The sequence below is a fragment of the Thalia democratica genome, chromosome 7 (assembly GCF_965202585.1).
Source record: "Thalia democratica chromosome 7, ktThaDemo2.hap1.1, whole genome shotgun sequence".
Lineage (NCBI taxonomy): Eukaryota > Metazoa > Chordata > Thaliacea > Salpida > Salpidae > Thalia > Thalia democratica.
This window is the reverse complement of record NC_139171.1, coordinates 47,009,094-47,023,931: the sequence shown is the minus strand read 5'-3', so window position 1 is coordinate 47,023,931 and position 14,838 is coordinate 47,009,094. Positions and strand designations below refer to the sequence as shown.

At 35.1% G+C, this 14,838-nt stretch overlaps 8 protein-coding genes across 8 annotated transcripts; all 8 read right to left on the bottom strand.

The window, feature by feature from the left end:
• Positions 1 to 1,944: 1,944 nt before the first annotated feature.
• Positions 1,945 to 2,304, bottom strand: LOC145841474 (histone H2B type 1-K-like). The gene has a single exon (XM_082948834.1). The coding sequence runs from the start codon at positions 2,302 to 2,304 to the stop codon at positions 1,945 to 1,947; it is 360 nt and encodes a 119-aa protein (XP_082804960.1).
• Positions 2,305 to 2,446: 142 nt separating this feature from the next.
• LOC145841472 (histone H2A) lies at positions 2,447 to 2,827 on the bottom strand. Its single transcript, XM_082948833.1, has one exon. It carries the CDS (start codon positions 2,825 to 2,827, stop codon positions 2,447 to 2,449), a length of 381 nt encoding a protein of 126 aa, XP_082804959.1.
• A 181-nt stretch (positions 2,828 to 3,008) lies between these two features.
• Positions 3,009 to 3,320, bottom strand: LOC145841471 (histone H4-like). The gene has a single exon (XM_082948832.1). The coding sequence runs from the start codon at positions 3,318 to 3,320 to the stop codon at positions 3,009 to 3,011; it is 312 nt and encodes a 103-aa protein (XP_082804958.1).
• A 185-nt stretch (positions 3,321 to 3,505) lies between these two features.
• LOC145841470 (histone H3-like) lies at positions 3,506 to 3,916 on the bottom strand. The gene has a single exon (XM_082948831.1). The coding sequence runs from the start codon at positions 3,914 to 3,916 to the stop codon at positions 3,506 to 3,508; it is 411 nt and encodes a 136-aa protein (XP_082804957.1).
• A 6,837-nt stretch (positions 3,917 to 10,753) lies between these two features.
• LOC145841469 (histone H2B type 1-K-like) lies at positions 10,754 to 11,113 on the bottom strand. The gene has a single exon (XM_082948830.1). The coding sequence runs from the start codon at positions 11,111 to 11,113 to the stop codon at positions 10,754 to 10,756; it is 360 nt and encodes a 119-aa protein (XP_082804956.1).
• Positions 11,114 to 11,255: 142 nt separating this feature from the next.
• LOC145841468 (histone H2A) lies at positions 11,256 to 11,636 on the bottom strand. Its single transcript, XM_082948829.1, has one exon. The coding sequence runs from the start codon at positions 11,634 to 11,636 to the stop codon at positions 11,256 to 11,258; it is 381 nt and encodes a 126-aa protein (XP_082804955.1).
• Positions 11,637 to 11,817: 181 nt separating this feature from the next.
• On the bottom strand, positions 11,818 to 12,129 carry LOC145841467 (histone H4-like). The gene has a single exon (XM_082948828.1). The coding sequence runs from the start codon at positions 12,127 to 12,129 to the stop codon at positions 11,818 to 11,820; it is 312 nt and encodes a 103-aa protein (XP_082804954.1).
• A 185-nt stretch (positions 12,130 to 12,314) lies between these two features.
• LOC145841466 (histone H3-like) lies at positions 12,315 to 12,725 on the bottom strand. Its single transcript, XM_082948827.1, has one exon. The coding sequence runs from the start codon at positions 12,723 to 12,725 to the stop codon at positions 12,315 to 12,317; it is 411 nt and encodes a 136-aa protein (XP_082804953.1).
• Between the last annotated feature and the right edge of the window lie 2,113 nt (positions 12,726 to 14,838).

Below are 14,838 nucleotides of genomic sequence, written 5' to 3'. Positions count from 1 at the left end.
CAATGAGTTAAGGATTAGAGCAGTGTTCACACTAGTTTCCTTCGTAGAAGTTACATCAAAAACAAAGTAAAAGTGGAGAAATCATAGCAAGCTTAACTATTTAATTAACAATGGAAAGCGATAAAATATAGATTTAAAGTGAGATGTGGTGTTCTTGGATCGTTTATAAGCATAAAGTGGATTAAGAATGAAATTGTGTGAGTTTAGTAGACATTAGCAGCTTGTATAACTGATTGGTGGTGCACGTAAGCTTTAGACTTATGGAAAGAATGATTACAGTAGTTTTTATTTGTCTCATGTACAGTTTAAAAACGAGATACAAAAAATGGTAACAAGTTTTTTTCTTTGTATCATGTTTTTATGTGTAGTTGTTTTTATTTGATAAAGCCACTAACAATTTGAGTTGAACACAACAATCCTAAGGTTAATACAAATATTTCAACAGTATGTTAAATTGTTGTTATACTTAAATTGAATGTTTGTTTTGAAAAAACGCTGTTTTTTACATAAATGAATTGTACAACTTTTAATAATTTTTTAACGGTTTCAGTTGCATTCTTATTAACAAGATTAATACATTTTGAAAATAAAATCCAAGTTTAGTTGCTGTAATTGAGTCAAGTAAGTATATATTATTACATACCTCTCATTGTAATTGAATGTATTATTTTCATTCAAACTTTTATTTTTACTTTTAAGTGACATAGCACTATTTCTTTTAATAAACAAAATTAAATTTTTTTAAATGTTTGAAAAACAAGTCCACAAAGTAGAATGAATCAAAACAAGTTTTGTTTAAACAAGAAAATGCCTATGGAAATTTTTACCTAACACTTAGATACTAAATATTATTCCACAGTTTAAGCAATGATTTCAAAACATAACTAGCTCTTTCTCAAAAAGAGTTTCATCAAGTAAAAGTAAAAAAAAAACTATAGTAAGTGTAACTAACTGGTAAAACAGGGATATTATCACTCATAAGTAAACTGTATTATCCAAATATACTAACTTTTAACCCACCAACACAATGTAGATTAAAGTTTGTACATTTTGTCGTTTTATTAAGGCTTGGTTGACACAGTTTAGAGACTCTAGTAGCTGGTTAAATCAATTGGTTGTCCTGATTACTTTAGATTTAAGGCAAATATAAACTAAACTAAAGCATTATAGTTGTTTTAGGTCATCAAGTTGTATCATATCTAGTTTTTACCTTAAAATATATGAAACAAGTGGTACAAGCTGTTACTTTTTTTCTTTTGTACCATGTTTCAGCTAATGAATTGACTTGTTTCATATGGTGGCGTTTTAACTTGACAATATATCTAAACAAGCTAAGTTTATGTTAGCTTTGTAAGAAGGAATAATTAACTGTACTAAAAAATCACACTTGTTATTTTTGTTTTGAACTTTTACTTCCATTTTTGTACTTTCAAAAACGTGTTCCACGGTTTCAATCGCATTCAAAATGTTAAGAAGAACACATTTAAAAAGTTAAAGCTCATTGTGTTACTTACAAACAACAAAAACTTAAAATGATAACTAAAACTAAGTTTTTTTTGTTATAAGTTGAACATAAAGTTTTTTTAAAAACGAATATACTTACTTACTGAATGTTTTAACAGAAGTTCAACAAATGAATAAGATGTAGTTTTCTGTATAAAAAACGTTAAGAAGAAAATAACTTACGGACAACATATTCAAGTTAGTTAAACCTTTTTTGCAAATATTTTTATTGCCAGTACTACTACTACTACTTTTTTCATGTTAGATTTATTCCATAACGTAAGAGTTGAGTAGGACAAAATAGTTTGTCTTTTTATATGGGCTTTCAATTTGTATAAATATCAATATGTTGGTATTACTGTAAAGGCAATTTTTACTTAAGTTATCTAATAGCTGGTTTTATTCAAATGGTGGTCCTAAAAAGGACCGGTTGTTGAGCATTTATTTTGAGCTGGTGTATTTGGTAACAGCTTTAGTTCCTTCTGAAACTGCGTGCTTTGACAACTCGCCGGGGAGCAAGAGCCTGACAGCAGTTTGAATTTCGCGGCTGCTCACAGTTGACCTCTTGTTGTAATGAGCCAAACGTGAAGCCTCTGCTGCAATGCGCTCGAAGATGTCGTTGACAAATGAGTTCATGATTCCCATCGCCTTGCTGGAGATTCCGGTGTCGGGGTGCACTTGCTTCAAAACTTTGTACACGTAAATGCCAAAACTTTGTTTGTGCCTCCTCCTTCGCTTCCTCTTGCCGTCGACCGGGGTGGTCTTGGCTACTGATTTCTTCGCGCCTTTGGTAGCTGTCATAATGATGTGTGAACTTGAGTCTCAGCGCTGGTATATATACTGAAAATTTATGCAAATTAGCAGTTCCGTACGCGAACGATCGCTTCTCTCGTTTGTAGTAAATGTTTTAGGTGGCCCTGAAAAGGACCTGGTTTGTTTAAACTTAGGCGGACTTTTTTGAAGCGGTCTTCTTAGGCAATAATACTGCCTGGATGTTTGGAAGAACACCACCTTGAGCAATAGTGACGCCTCCGAGAAGTTTGTTCAACTCTTCGTCGTTGCGGATAGCTAGTTGCAAATGGCGAGGAATGATCCTGCTTTTCTTGTTGTCACGAGCAGCGTTACCGGCAAGCTCGAGCACTTCTGCGCTCAAGTACTCGAGAACGGCAGCCAGATAAACTGGAGCACCGGCTCCGACTCTTTGGCTGTAGTTGCCAGTGCGCAACAGACGGTGCACGCGACCGACTGGAAACTGCAGTCCTGCACGAGAAGACCTGCTCTTCGGCTTAGATTTGAGTTTCGATCCTTTACCACGTCCCGACATTTTGTTGTTCGAATGATTGTGCAATGTTACTTGCACAGCTGCATATACAACTCAAACCTAACCGCGACGAACGAAAAGCTAATTTGCATAAATCGTAGCTGCTACTTTAATTTGTCAATGTTTGCCAAAATACATTTTATTGATATAGGTGGTCCTAAAAAGGACCGGGTTCGCTAATTGTTTAGCCACCAAAGCCGTACAAGGTTCTTCCTTGACGCTTGAGTGCGTACACGACGTCAAGTGCTGTCACGGTCTTGCGCTTGGCGTGCTCTGTGTATGTTACTGCATCGCGAATAACATTTTCCAAGAAAACTTTCATGACGCCTCTCGTTTCTTCATAGATCAGTCCCGAGATTCGCTTTACTCCGCCTCGGCGAGCCAAACGGCGGATCGCTGGTTTCGTGATACCTTGGATGTTATCGCGAAGTACTTTGCGATGGCGCTTGGCACCTCCTTTTCCTAGACCTTTACCTCCTTTGCCGCGTCCAGACATGTTGAATATACTGATTTTGTCAGTCCCTCGACTATGTATATAAGCTGTTACGGACGCGTACGGTTACGACAAAACTCATTTGCATACCAAAAAGAAACATCTTTTATTTACATTCTTTCGTTTGGTTGTTGTCTCATTTTCAAAGTTTAAAGGTGGTCCTGAAAAGGACCGGTTTAAGCCAATTGTTAAGCTCTTTCGCCACGCATCCTCCTGGCGAGCTGGACGTCTTTGGGCATGATCGTCACACGCTTGGCGTGGATCGCGCAAAGGTTAGTATCTTCGAACAAACCAACGAGGTACGCCTCGCTGGCTTCTTGCAAAGCCATTACGGCACTGCTTTGAAACCTCAAGTCAGTTTTGAAGTCTTGAGCTATTTCACGTACCAGACGCTGGAAAGGCAACTTACGCAAAAGAAGCTCAGTTGACTTCTGGTAGCGTCTGATTTCTCTCAGCGCAACTGTGCCGGGTCTGTAGCGATGAGGCTTCTTCACACCTCCGGTAGCGGGTGCGCTCTTGCGAGCGGCCTTGGTGGCGAGCTGTTTCCTTGGAGCCTTGCCTCCGGTTGACTTACGAGCGGTTTGCTTGGTACGAGCCATTTTGATGATAAAACTGTTTAACGGAAGACTGTTTATATACTGTTTACATAGACACGGACGCAAGCGATTCCACTGTATCTCATTGATTGATTTGCATATTTTTAGTTTAGTAACATTGTTTGCGTTTTAAATTTTATTTATACTTTAATAGAGTGGTCCTGAAAAGGACCTTGGGTAAAAGAACAACTTATTTCTTGCAGCTCTTCTTGGTACTTGCCTTCTTAGATGCTTTTTTGGCTGCCGGCTTCTTCTTTGTTACTTTCTTCTTCTTGCTTGCAGCTTTTTTAGACGCTGCCTTCTTAGGAGCACACTTTTTAGCAGGTCGCTTTTTGGCTGCTGGTTTTTTTGCTGCCTTCTTGGGAGCACACTTCTTCACTCGTTTTTTAGCTGCGGTCTTCTTTACTGCTGGCTTTTTAGCTACTTTTTTTGTCCTCTTCTTGGGACCAGCAGCTGGCATTGGAGCAAGCTTGAACGAGCCAGAAGCGCCTTTTCCAGTAGTCTGGAGAAAAGCACCCTTGGTCACGCCGCTGGTAAGTGCTCTCTTCAAGTGAGAATTAGAAGCTGAGAGCTCAAGCTTGTAGGTTTCCGCGATAAACTTTTGTATCTTCTGGCGGGATGTACCTTTTCGTTCTTTCATTGCTCCCAGGGCAGAGCTGATCATTTCCCTGTAACTCGGGTGTTCTGCCTTCTTGGCGCTTGGTCTTTTGGAAGACCTGGCCTTAACTGCGGCCGGTGCCGCTGCTGATGGTGCTGCTACTGCTGTTGTAGACATTTTGTATGTTGATTAAAGAAAGCAAAACAATACTTTCAGCAGTTACTGACTGTGACGAATTGACTGTTAAGCAGTTTTGCTTTCTCAGGTACCTTTTACTGATTGTTACGAGCATTAGCGTGTGAGTTTAAAGCCTGTATACTAATAAAAGCAAAGTTGCTTTACTACTAATGTTAAAAATGTTCCAGTGATAAAGAAAAAAGACTTAGGCCGATCCAGAAGTGAATTTTTTTTTAAAGGTTAGCTTTAAAGGTCCAGAAAAACAGTCTAAATGCTACAGCACATTTCTCCATTTAGTGAGATAAACCTCAAATGAAACAAATTATACTACTACACACCCGGCTTAGTTTTCTTAAGCTGCAAGCTTAAAGTAGTAAAGTTTTAGACAAGGCTAAGTGTTTTTTTCATCTCAAGCTTAAGCAAAGTTTTATTATTTTATTTCCAGCCAGCTTTGTTAACCGTAAAACCCATGAAGTATGTTTAACTTGATTACATTTTAAACTGTGCTGATTTGTAAAAAAATCCGAAAAATGCACAAGTATTCGTTTTGTGTGATTTTACTAGTTATACCTTAAATTTACTCATAATAAAAAGGGTAGTACTAAAAATTAAATTAAACCATCTAATTCAATTTAACTACTTAAGTTTTTAGTTTGTTCTTGCACATACTAGTCACTTACCTTCTCAAAAACGCGCTGTACATATAAAAACTCGTTCAAAAGTTAAAAGCAAGTAGGTTTATTTTAAAAAGTGCCAACAAGTTTATGTAAAAAAAATGTAGTTTCACAGTTAAAAGTATTTGAAATAACTTTTCTAAACTGTTGTACTAGTTAATTTCTGTCTTATAATGTTGCTATGTCGTTGCACTGTAATGATATTGTGTACTCTAACAACTAAAAATCAATAGCTGAATAGTTTTATGAAGCTTGAAGCTAAGAAAAAAATGTGAAAAGTAAAGACTAGAAAGGCTTAGTTTATCTTTATTAGTTAGAACAAAGTGGGCTCTAAACATATGAAACACTTAAGCAAACAATCTACAAGTTTCAGACAGCTTATTTGTTTATAATCGCTTTTTTTCGCTGCTAGACGCCTACGACCATACCACACTGAACGCACCCCATCTCGTCCGATCTGGGAAGTTAAGCAGTGTCTTAGTACTTAGATGGGTGACCGCTTGGGAATACCGCGTGCCGTAGGCTTTTCTTTTTGAGCTGTTGTATGTTGGACCAATGATTCATACCGATCATATACATTTTTCGTTTATCTTAAACTTATCTTACTTTTAAAAAACATAACTTAAAACAAACAGTTACAGCAGTTTTGAGTCATCAAGTTGTGTCATACATAGTGTTCAATTGAGTTACAAAGCTGTATACTTCTTTTCCTTTGCATAACGTTTCAGCTGTTAGTATTTTTATGCATCGATGTTTTTATTTGAAAAATCCATAAGCTACTAAGTTCAAAAAAAAGTCTAGGGTTTGTAAAATGAAAGATTTAATGATAGTTGTACTGAAACTGTATGCTTTTGATTTTTTTTTGTTTTGAACAATCACAGTTGTTTACATTTATTTGTTGTATAACTTTGAAACTGTTTTTTATGTTAAGTTTTAGTTTAATTTCAACAAATATGATTAATAAAACTTTTTTAATTAAATTAAATGATCAAGAATTTTTAATAATAATACCATGTTTATTTAAAGTATAAAATAAAAACTAACTGTTTTATTTTCATTTCAAAATATAATTTTTACTTATAGTGACGTAGAACAAATTTTTAAAAACAAACTAAGCAGTTATTTAATGAAAAAAAAAACAAGTATATAAAGTAAGCGTATATGAGAATAAGTTTAGTGTAAATAAAGAAGTTTTTAAGAAAAAGCCTACGGACAACACACTGAAGTTAGTTGAAGCTTTTTATGAAACATTCAATTATAACTGATTTATAAAACTTGTTCAACGATTTAAATAATACTTTTAAAACATAACTAGCTCCTTTCTCAAAGTAGTTGAAAATGGTTAGATAAAATTGCAAAAGCCAATATAAGGAGCTTAAAAAACGTTATGTAGAAGTAAAATGTTTCATTCAACTAGCTCTAACTCTTACTTTTGATCTTTTACCAGCACAAAGTTGTTGAAATTGTACACATATTTTGTTTAGTTAATGGTAGTTTAAAACTGCTTAGTAGAAATTAAAAGCTAGTTAAAGAAATAGGTAGATTGCCATAGGTTTGTAAAAAAGCATAGTTAAAAAAACTGTTAATGCCGTTTTAAGCTATCAAATTGTGTTATATGTGGTTTAGATAATTAGTGATATGTACCGTAAAAAAGTGATAGAATTAAATGGTAACATCCTGTTACTTCTTTTGTACCAATTGATTTAGTTTGATTTAAATGTTGATGCTTTAACTAGATAAAGCTATAAGCAATGTCAAATCAACTAAACAATGCAAGCTTTTTAAAGTTAAGGATTCGAATTGTTCTTTTTTGTTCATGTTGTAATAAGTTGTATACTTGTTGATGCTATTTTTTGCTTATGTTTTTTATGAGTTTTAAATTGCAATGCATGTTTTCAATTGTGTTTTAGTTGAAGTTTGGTTATAACTTTCTGAAACAAGATAAAATAAAGCTGTGAACAATTTGAGTTCAATAAAACAGTTTTAAGTTTTGTAAAAAGATTTTGGTCGTGTTACTTCATGATTGTTGTACTGTAATCGCAAGTTTTTTAATAATTTTCATTTTGACTTGAACATCTACTGTTGTTTACACATGTATATTTTACAACTCTAAACTGTTTTATATAGTTTGAAATACATGCAATAAATACTGATAAAAAATTCTAGAAGCTATTGATGATATATTTTTTTATAATAAAAAAAGTTAAGCTTATTTTGTTACAATTTAATGTATTATTTTCATTTAAAAATATAACATATTTTTTACGATGACGTAGAATTTTTTTTTTTAGATAAACTAAGTATTTGTTAGATATTGCAAAAAGAAGTAAACAAAGTAAGCATAGTGGGAATAAGTATTGTTTAAAAAAAGAACTTAACGAGAAAATCCTATGGACACAAAAATCAAGTTAGTTAAAGCTTTCTGCAAAAGTTTAATTACATGTAGCGTAAGAGACTTAAGCGATGCTTTTTAATTGCAACTAGCTCCATCCTCACAAGTAGTTTAAGATGTCATGTAAGAGAACCAAAACAATTGTAAGTACAACAAAGTGACTAAAAAATAAAACATAAAAGTAAAACTTTAAGTAAAGTGTGTTATACAAATATTCTAACTGACCTTTTACCTTGCTTTTGGGCTTTCACCAGCAAAAGGAACATTAAGTTTGGTACATTTTTGTCTTTTAGTTAGAGCTTGTTTTACACTGCTTTGTGGGCATTAGTAAGTGGTTAAATTAAGTGGTGGTCCTGATGACTTTACATTTATAACAAAAATAACTAATGACAAACTGTTTAAGTCGTTTTAAATCATCAAGTTGTCTCACATACAGTTGTAACAAGTAACACAAATGAATGGTAAGAAGCTGTTACTTCTTTTCCTGTGTACCATGTTTCAGCTAATGAATTGGTTTGTTTCATATGTTTGACTAGTAAAGCAACCTAATAAATAGATGTCGTCTTTGGAAAATTATAGTTTTAGGTATACACTTTCATCATTTATCTAAGCTGTTTTTGTTTTGGTCAATTGTGTGCTTGTTGATAGTATTATGTTTCTTTTGAACAATCGATGTTGTTTACATTTATGTATTGTCATGTATGAATTTTGAATAGCTATGCATGTTTTTGATTGTAATTGAACAATACTTTTTATGGAACGTTAACATTTTTTTTTGTTGTTAAAAGTTGAAAACATTTTCTATTAATAATTCAGTGAAGTTTTATTTTTATTATTTTCATTAAAAAATATAACTAGTTTTTACAGTGACGTAGCATAACTTTATTTTAATAAACTAAAAAACAAATATTTATTGAATGATAAACGAATAAAAGTCCACAAAGTAAGCATGAGTAAGAATGAGTTCCTTGATTAAATGAGATAACAAGAAAAAGAACACGAAAAACACGTTCAAGTTAGTTAAAGATTTTCACTAAGCATTCAAGTACCTTAAGCAATGAGTTAAGGATTAGAGCAGTGTTCACACTAGTTTCCTTCGTAGAAGTTACATCAAAAACAAAGTAAAAGTGGAGAAATCATAGCAAGCTTAACTATTTAATTAACAATGGAAAGCGATAAAATATAGATTTAAAGTGAGATGTGGTGTTCTTGGATCGTTTATAAGCATAAAGTGGATTAAGAATGAAATTGTGTGAGTTTAGTAGACATTAGCAGCTTGTATAACTGATTGGTGGTGCACGTAAGCTTTAGACTTATGGAAAGAATGATTACAGTAGTTTTTATTTGTCTCATGTACAGTTTAAAAACGAGATACAAAAAATGGTAACAAGTTTTTTTCTTTGTATCATGTTTTTATGTGTAGTTGTTTTTATTTGATAAAGCCACTAACAATTTGAGTTGAACACAACAATCCTAAGGTTAATACAAATATTTCAACAGTATGTTAAATTGTTGTTATACTTAAATTGAATGTTTGTTTTGAAAAAACGCTGTTTTTTACATAAATGAATTGTACAACTTTTAATAATTTTTTAACGGTTTCAGTTGCATTCTTATTAACAAGATTAATACATTTTGAAAATAAAATCCAAGTTTAGTTGCTGTAATTGAGTCAAGTAAGTATATATTATTACATACCTCTCATTGTAATTGAATGTATTATTTTCATTCAAACTTTTATTTTTACTTTTAAGTGACATAGCACTATTTCTTTTAATAAACAAAATTAAATTTTTTTAAATGTTTGAAAAACAAGTCCACAAAGTAGAATGAATCAAAACAAGTTTTGTTTAAACAAGAAAATGCCTATGGAAATTTTTACCTAACACTTAGATACTAAATATTATTCCACAGTTTAAGCAATGATTTCAAAACATAACTAGCTCTTTCTCAAAAAGAGTTTCATCAAGTAAAAGTAAAAAAAAAACTATAGTAAGTGTAACTAACTGGTAAAACAGGGATATTATCACTCATAAGTAAACTGTATTATCCAAATATACTAACTTTTAACCCACCAACACAATGTAGATTAAAGTTTGTACATTTTGTCGTTTTATTAAGGCTTGGTTGACACAGTTTAGAGACTCTAGTAGCTGGTTAAATCAATTGGTTGTCCTGATTACTTTAGATTTAAGGCAAATATAAACTAAACTAAAGCATTATAGTTGTTTTAGGTCATCAAGTTGTATCATATCTAGTTTTTACCTTAAAATATATGAAACAAGTGGTACAAGCTGTTACTTTTTTTCTTTTGTACCATGTTTCAGCTAATGAATTGACTTGTTTCATATGGTGGCGTTTTAACTTGACAATATATCTAAACAAGCTAAGTTTATGTTAGCTTTGTAAGAAGGAATAATTAACTGTACTAAAAAATCACACTTGTTATTTTTGTTTTGAACTTTTACTTCCATTTTTGTACTTTCAAAAACGTGTTCCACGGTTTCAATCGCATTCAAAATGTTAAGAAGAACACATTTAAAAAGTTAAAGCTCATTGTGTTACTTACAAACAACAAAAACTTAAAATGATAACTAAAACTAAGTTTTTTTTGTTATAAGTTGAACATAAAGTTTTTTTAAAAACGAATATACTTACTTACTGAATGTTTTAACAGAAGTTCAACAAATGAATAAGATGTAGTTTTCTGTATAAAAAACGTTAAGAAGAAAATAACTTACGGACAACATATTCAAGTTAGTTAAACCTTTTTTGCAAATATTTTTATTGCCAGTACTACTACTACTACTTTTTTCATGTTAGATTTATTCCATAACGTAAGAGTTGAGTAGGACAAAATAGTTTGTCTTTTTATATGGGCTTTTAATTTGTATAAATATCAATATGTTGGTATTACTGTAAAGGCAATTTTTACTTAAGTTATCTAATAGCTGGTTTTATTCAAATGGTGGTCCTAAAAAGGACCGGTTGTTGAGCATTTATTTTGAGCTGGTGTATTTGGTAACAGCTTTAGTTCCTTCTGAAACTGCGTGCTTTGACAACTCGCCGGGGAGCAAGAGCCTGACAGCAGTTTGAATTTCGCGGCTGCTCACAGTTGACCTCTTGTTGTAATGAGCCAAACGTGAAGCCTCTGCTGCAATGCGCTCGAAGATGTCGTTGACAAATGAGTTCATGATTCCCATCGCCTTGCTGGAGATTCCGGTGTCGGGGTGCACTTGCTTCAAAACTTTGTACACGTAAATGCCAAAACTTTGTTTGTGCCTCCTCCTTCGCTTCCTCTTGCCGTCGACCGGGGTGGTCTTGGCTACTGATTTCTTCGCGCCTTTGGTAGCTGTCATAATGATGTGTGAACTTGAGTCTCAGCGCTGGTATATATACTGAAAATTTATGCAAATTAGCAGTTCCGTACGCGAACGATCGCTTCTCTCGTTTGTAGTAAATGTTTTAGGTGGCCCTGAAAAGGACCTGGTTTGTTTAAACTTAGGCGGACTTTTTTGAAGCGGTCTTCTTAGGCAATAATACTGCCTGGATGTTTGGAAGAACACCACCTTGAGCAATAGTGACGCCTCCGAGAAGTTTGTTCAACTCTTCGTCGTTGCGGATAGCTAGTTGCAAATGGCGAGGAATGATCCTGCTTTTCTTGTTGTCACGAGCAGCGTTACCGGCAAGCTCGAGCACTTCTGCGCTCAAGTACTCGAGAACGGCAGCCAGATAAACTGGAGCACCGGCTCCGACTCTTTGGCTGTAGTTGCCAGTGCGCAACAGACGGTGCACGCGACCGACTGGAAACTGCAGTCCTGCACGAGAAGACCTGCTCTTCGGCTTAGATTTGAGTTTCGATCCTTTACCACGTCCCGACATTTTGTTGTTCGAATGATTGTGCAATGTTACTTGCACAGCTGCATATACAACTCAAACCTAACCGCGACGAACGAAAAGCTAATTTGCATAAATCGTAGCTGCTACTTTAATTTGTCAATGTTTGCCAAAATACATTTTATTGATATAGGTGGTCCTAAAAAGGACCGGGTTCGCTAATTGTTTAGCCACCAAAGCCGTACAAGGTTCTTCCTTGACGCTTGAGTGCGTACACGACGTCAAGTGCTGTCACGGTCTTGCGCTTGGCGTGCTCTGTGTATGTTACTGCATCGCGAATAACATTTTCCAAGAAAACTTTCATGACGCCTCTCGTTTCTTCATAGATCAGTCCCGAGATTCGCTTTACTCCGCCTCGGCGAGCCAAACGGCGGATCGCTGGTTTCGTGATACCTTGGATGTTATCGCGAAGTACTTTGCGATGGCGCTTGGCACCTCCTTTTCCTAGACCTTTACCTCCTTTGCCGCGTCCAGACATGTTGAATATACTGATTTTGTCAGTCCCTCGACTATGTATATAAGCTGTTACGGACGCGTACGGTTACGACAAAACTCATTTGCATACCAAAAAGAAACATCTTTTATTTACATTCTTTCGTTTGGTTGTTGTCTCATTTTCAAAGTTTAAAGGTGGTCCTGAAAAGGACCGGTTTAAGCCAATTGTTAAGCTCTTTCGCCACGCATCCTCCTGGCGAGCTGGACGTCTTTGGGCATGATCGTCACACGCTTGGCGTGGATCGCGCAAAGGTTAGTATCTTCGAACAAACCAACGAGGTACGCCTCGCTGGCTTCTTGCAAAGCCATTACGGCACTGCTTTGAAACCTCAAGTCAGTTTTGAAGTCTTGAGCTATTTCACGTACCAGACGCTGGAAAGGCAACTTACGCAAAAGAAGCTCAGTTGACTTCTGGTAGCGTCTGATTTCTCTCAGCGCAACTGTGCCGGGTCTGTAGCGATGAGGCTTCTTCACACCTCCGGTAGCGGGTGCGCTCTTGCGAGCGGCCTTGGTGGCGAGCTGTTTCCTTGGAGCCTTGCCTCCGGTTGACTTACGAGCGGTTTGCTTGGTACGAGCCATTTTGATGATAAAACTGTTTAACGGAAGACTGTTTATATACTGTTTACATAGACACGGACGCAAGCGATTCCACTGTATCTCATTGATTGATTTGCATATTTTTAGTTTAGTAACATTGTTTGCGTTTTAAATTTTATTTATACTTTAATAGAGTGGTCCTGAAAAGGACCTTGGGTAAAAGAACAACTTATTTCTTGCAGCTCTTCTTGGTACTTGCCTTCTTAGATGCTTTTTTGGCTGCCGGCTTCTTCTTTGTTACTTTCTTCTTCTTGCTTGCAGCTTTTTTAGACGCTGCCTTCTTAGGAGCACACTTTTTAGCAGGTCGCTTTTTGGCTGCTGGTTTTTTTGCTGCCTTCTTGGGAGCACACTTCTTCACTCGTTTTTTAGCTGCGGTCTTCTTTACTGCTGGCTTTTTAGCTACTTTTTTTGTCCTCTTCTTGGGACCAGCAGCTGGCATTGGAGCAAGCTTGAACGAGCCAGAAGCGCCTTTTCCAGTAGTCTGGAGAAAAGCACCCTTGGTCACGCCGCTGGTAAGTGCTCTCTTCAAGTGAGAATTAGAAGCTGAGAGCTCAAGCTTGTAGGTTTCCGCGATAAACTTTTGTATCTTCTGGCGGGATGTACCTTTTCGTTCTTTCATTGCTCCCAGGGCAGAGCTGATCATTTCCCTGTAACTCGGGTGTTCTGCCTTCTTGGCGCTTGGTCTTTTGGAAGACCTGGCCTTAACTGCGGCCGGTGCCGCTGCTGATGGTGCTGCTACTGCTGTTGTAGACATTTTGTATGTTGATTAAAGAAAGCAAAACAATACTTTCAGCAGTTACTGACTGTGACGAATTGACTGTTAAGCAGTTTTGCTTTCTCAGGTACCTTTTACTGATTGTTACGAGCATTAGCGTGTGAGTTTAAAGCCTGTATACTAATAAAAGCAAAGTTGCTTTACTACTAATGTTAAAAATGTTCCAGTGATAAAGAAACAAGACTTAGGCCGATCCAGAAGTGAATTTTTTTTTAAAGGTTAGCTTTAAAGGTCCAGAAAAACAGTCTAAATGCTACAGCACATCTCTCCATTTAGTGAGATAAACCTCAAATGAAACAAATTATACTACTACACACCCGGCTTAGTTTTCTTAAGCTGCAAGCTTAAAGTAGTAAAGTTTTAGACAAGGCTAAGTGTTTTTTTCATCTCAAGCTTAAGCAAAGTTTTATTATTTTATTTCCAGCCAGCTTTGTTAACCGTAAAACCCATGAAGTATGTTTAACTTGATTACATTTTAAACTGTGCTGATTTGTAAAAAAATCCGAAAAATGCACAAGTATTCGTTTTGTGTGATTTTACTAGTTATACCTTAAATTTACTCATAATAAAAAGGGTAGTACTAAAAATTAAATTAAACCATCTAATTCAATTTAACTACTTAAGTTTTTAGTTTGTTCTTGCACATACTAGTCACTTACCTTCTCAAAAACGCGCTGTACATATAAAAACTCGTTCAAAAGTTAAAAGCAAGTAGGTTTATTTTAAAAAGTGCCAACAAGTTTATGTAAAAAAAATGTAGTTTCACAGTTAAAAGTATTTGAAATAACTTTTCTAAACTGTTGTACTAGTTAATTTCTGTCTTATAATGTTGCTATGTCGTTGCACTGTAATGATATTGTGTACTCTAACAACTAAAAATCAATAGCTGAATAGTTTTATGAAGCTTGAAGCTAAGAAAAAAATGTGAAAAGTAAAGACTAGAAAGGCTTAGTTTATCTTTATTAGTTAGAACAAAGTGGGCTCTAAACATATGAAACACTTAAGCAAACAATCTACAAGTTTCAGACAGCTTATTTGTTTATAATCGCTTTTTTTCGCTGCTAGACGCCTACGACCATACCACACTGAACGCACCCCATCTCGTCCGATCTGGGAAGTTAAGCAGTGTCTTAGTACTTAGATGGGTGACCGCTTGGGAATACCGCGTGCCGTAGGCTTTTCTTTTTGAGCTGTTGTATGTTGGACCAATGATTCATACCGATCATATACATTTTTCGTTTATCTTAAACTTATCTTACTTTTAAAAAACATAACTTAAAACAAACAGTTACAGCAGTTTTGAGTCATCAAGTTGTGTCA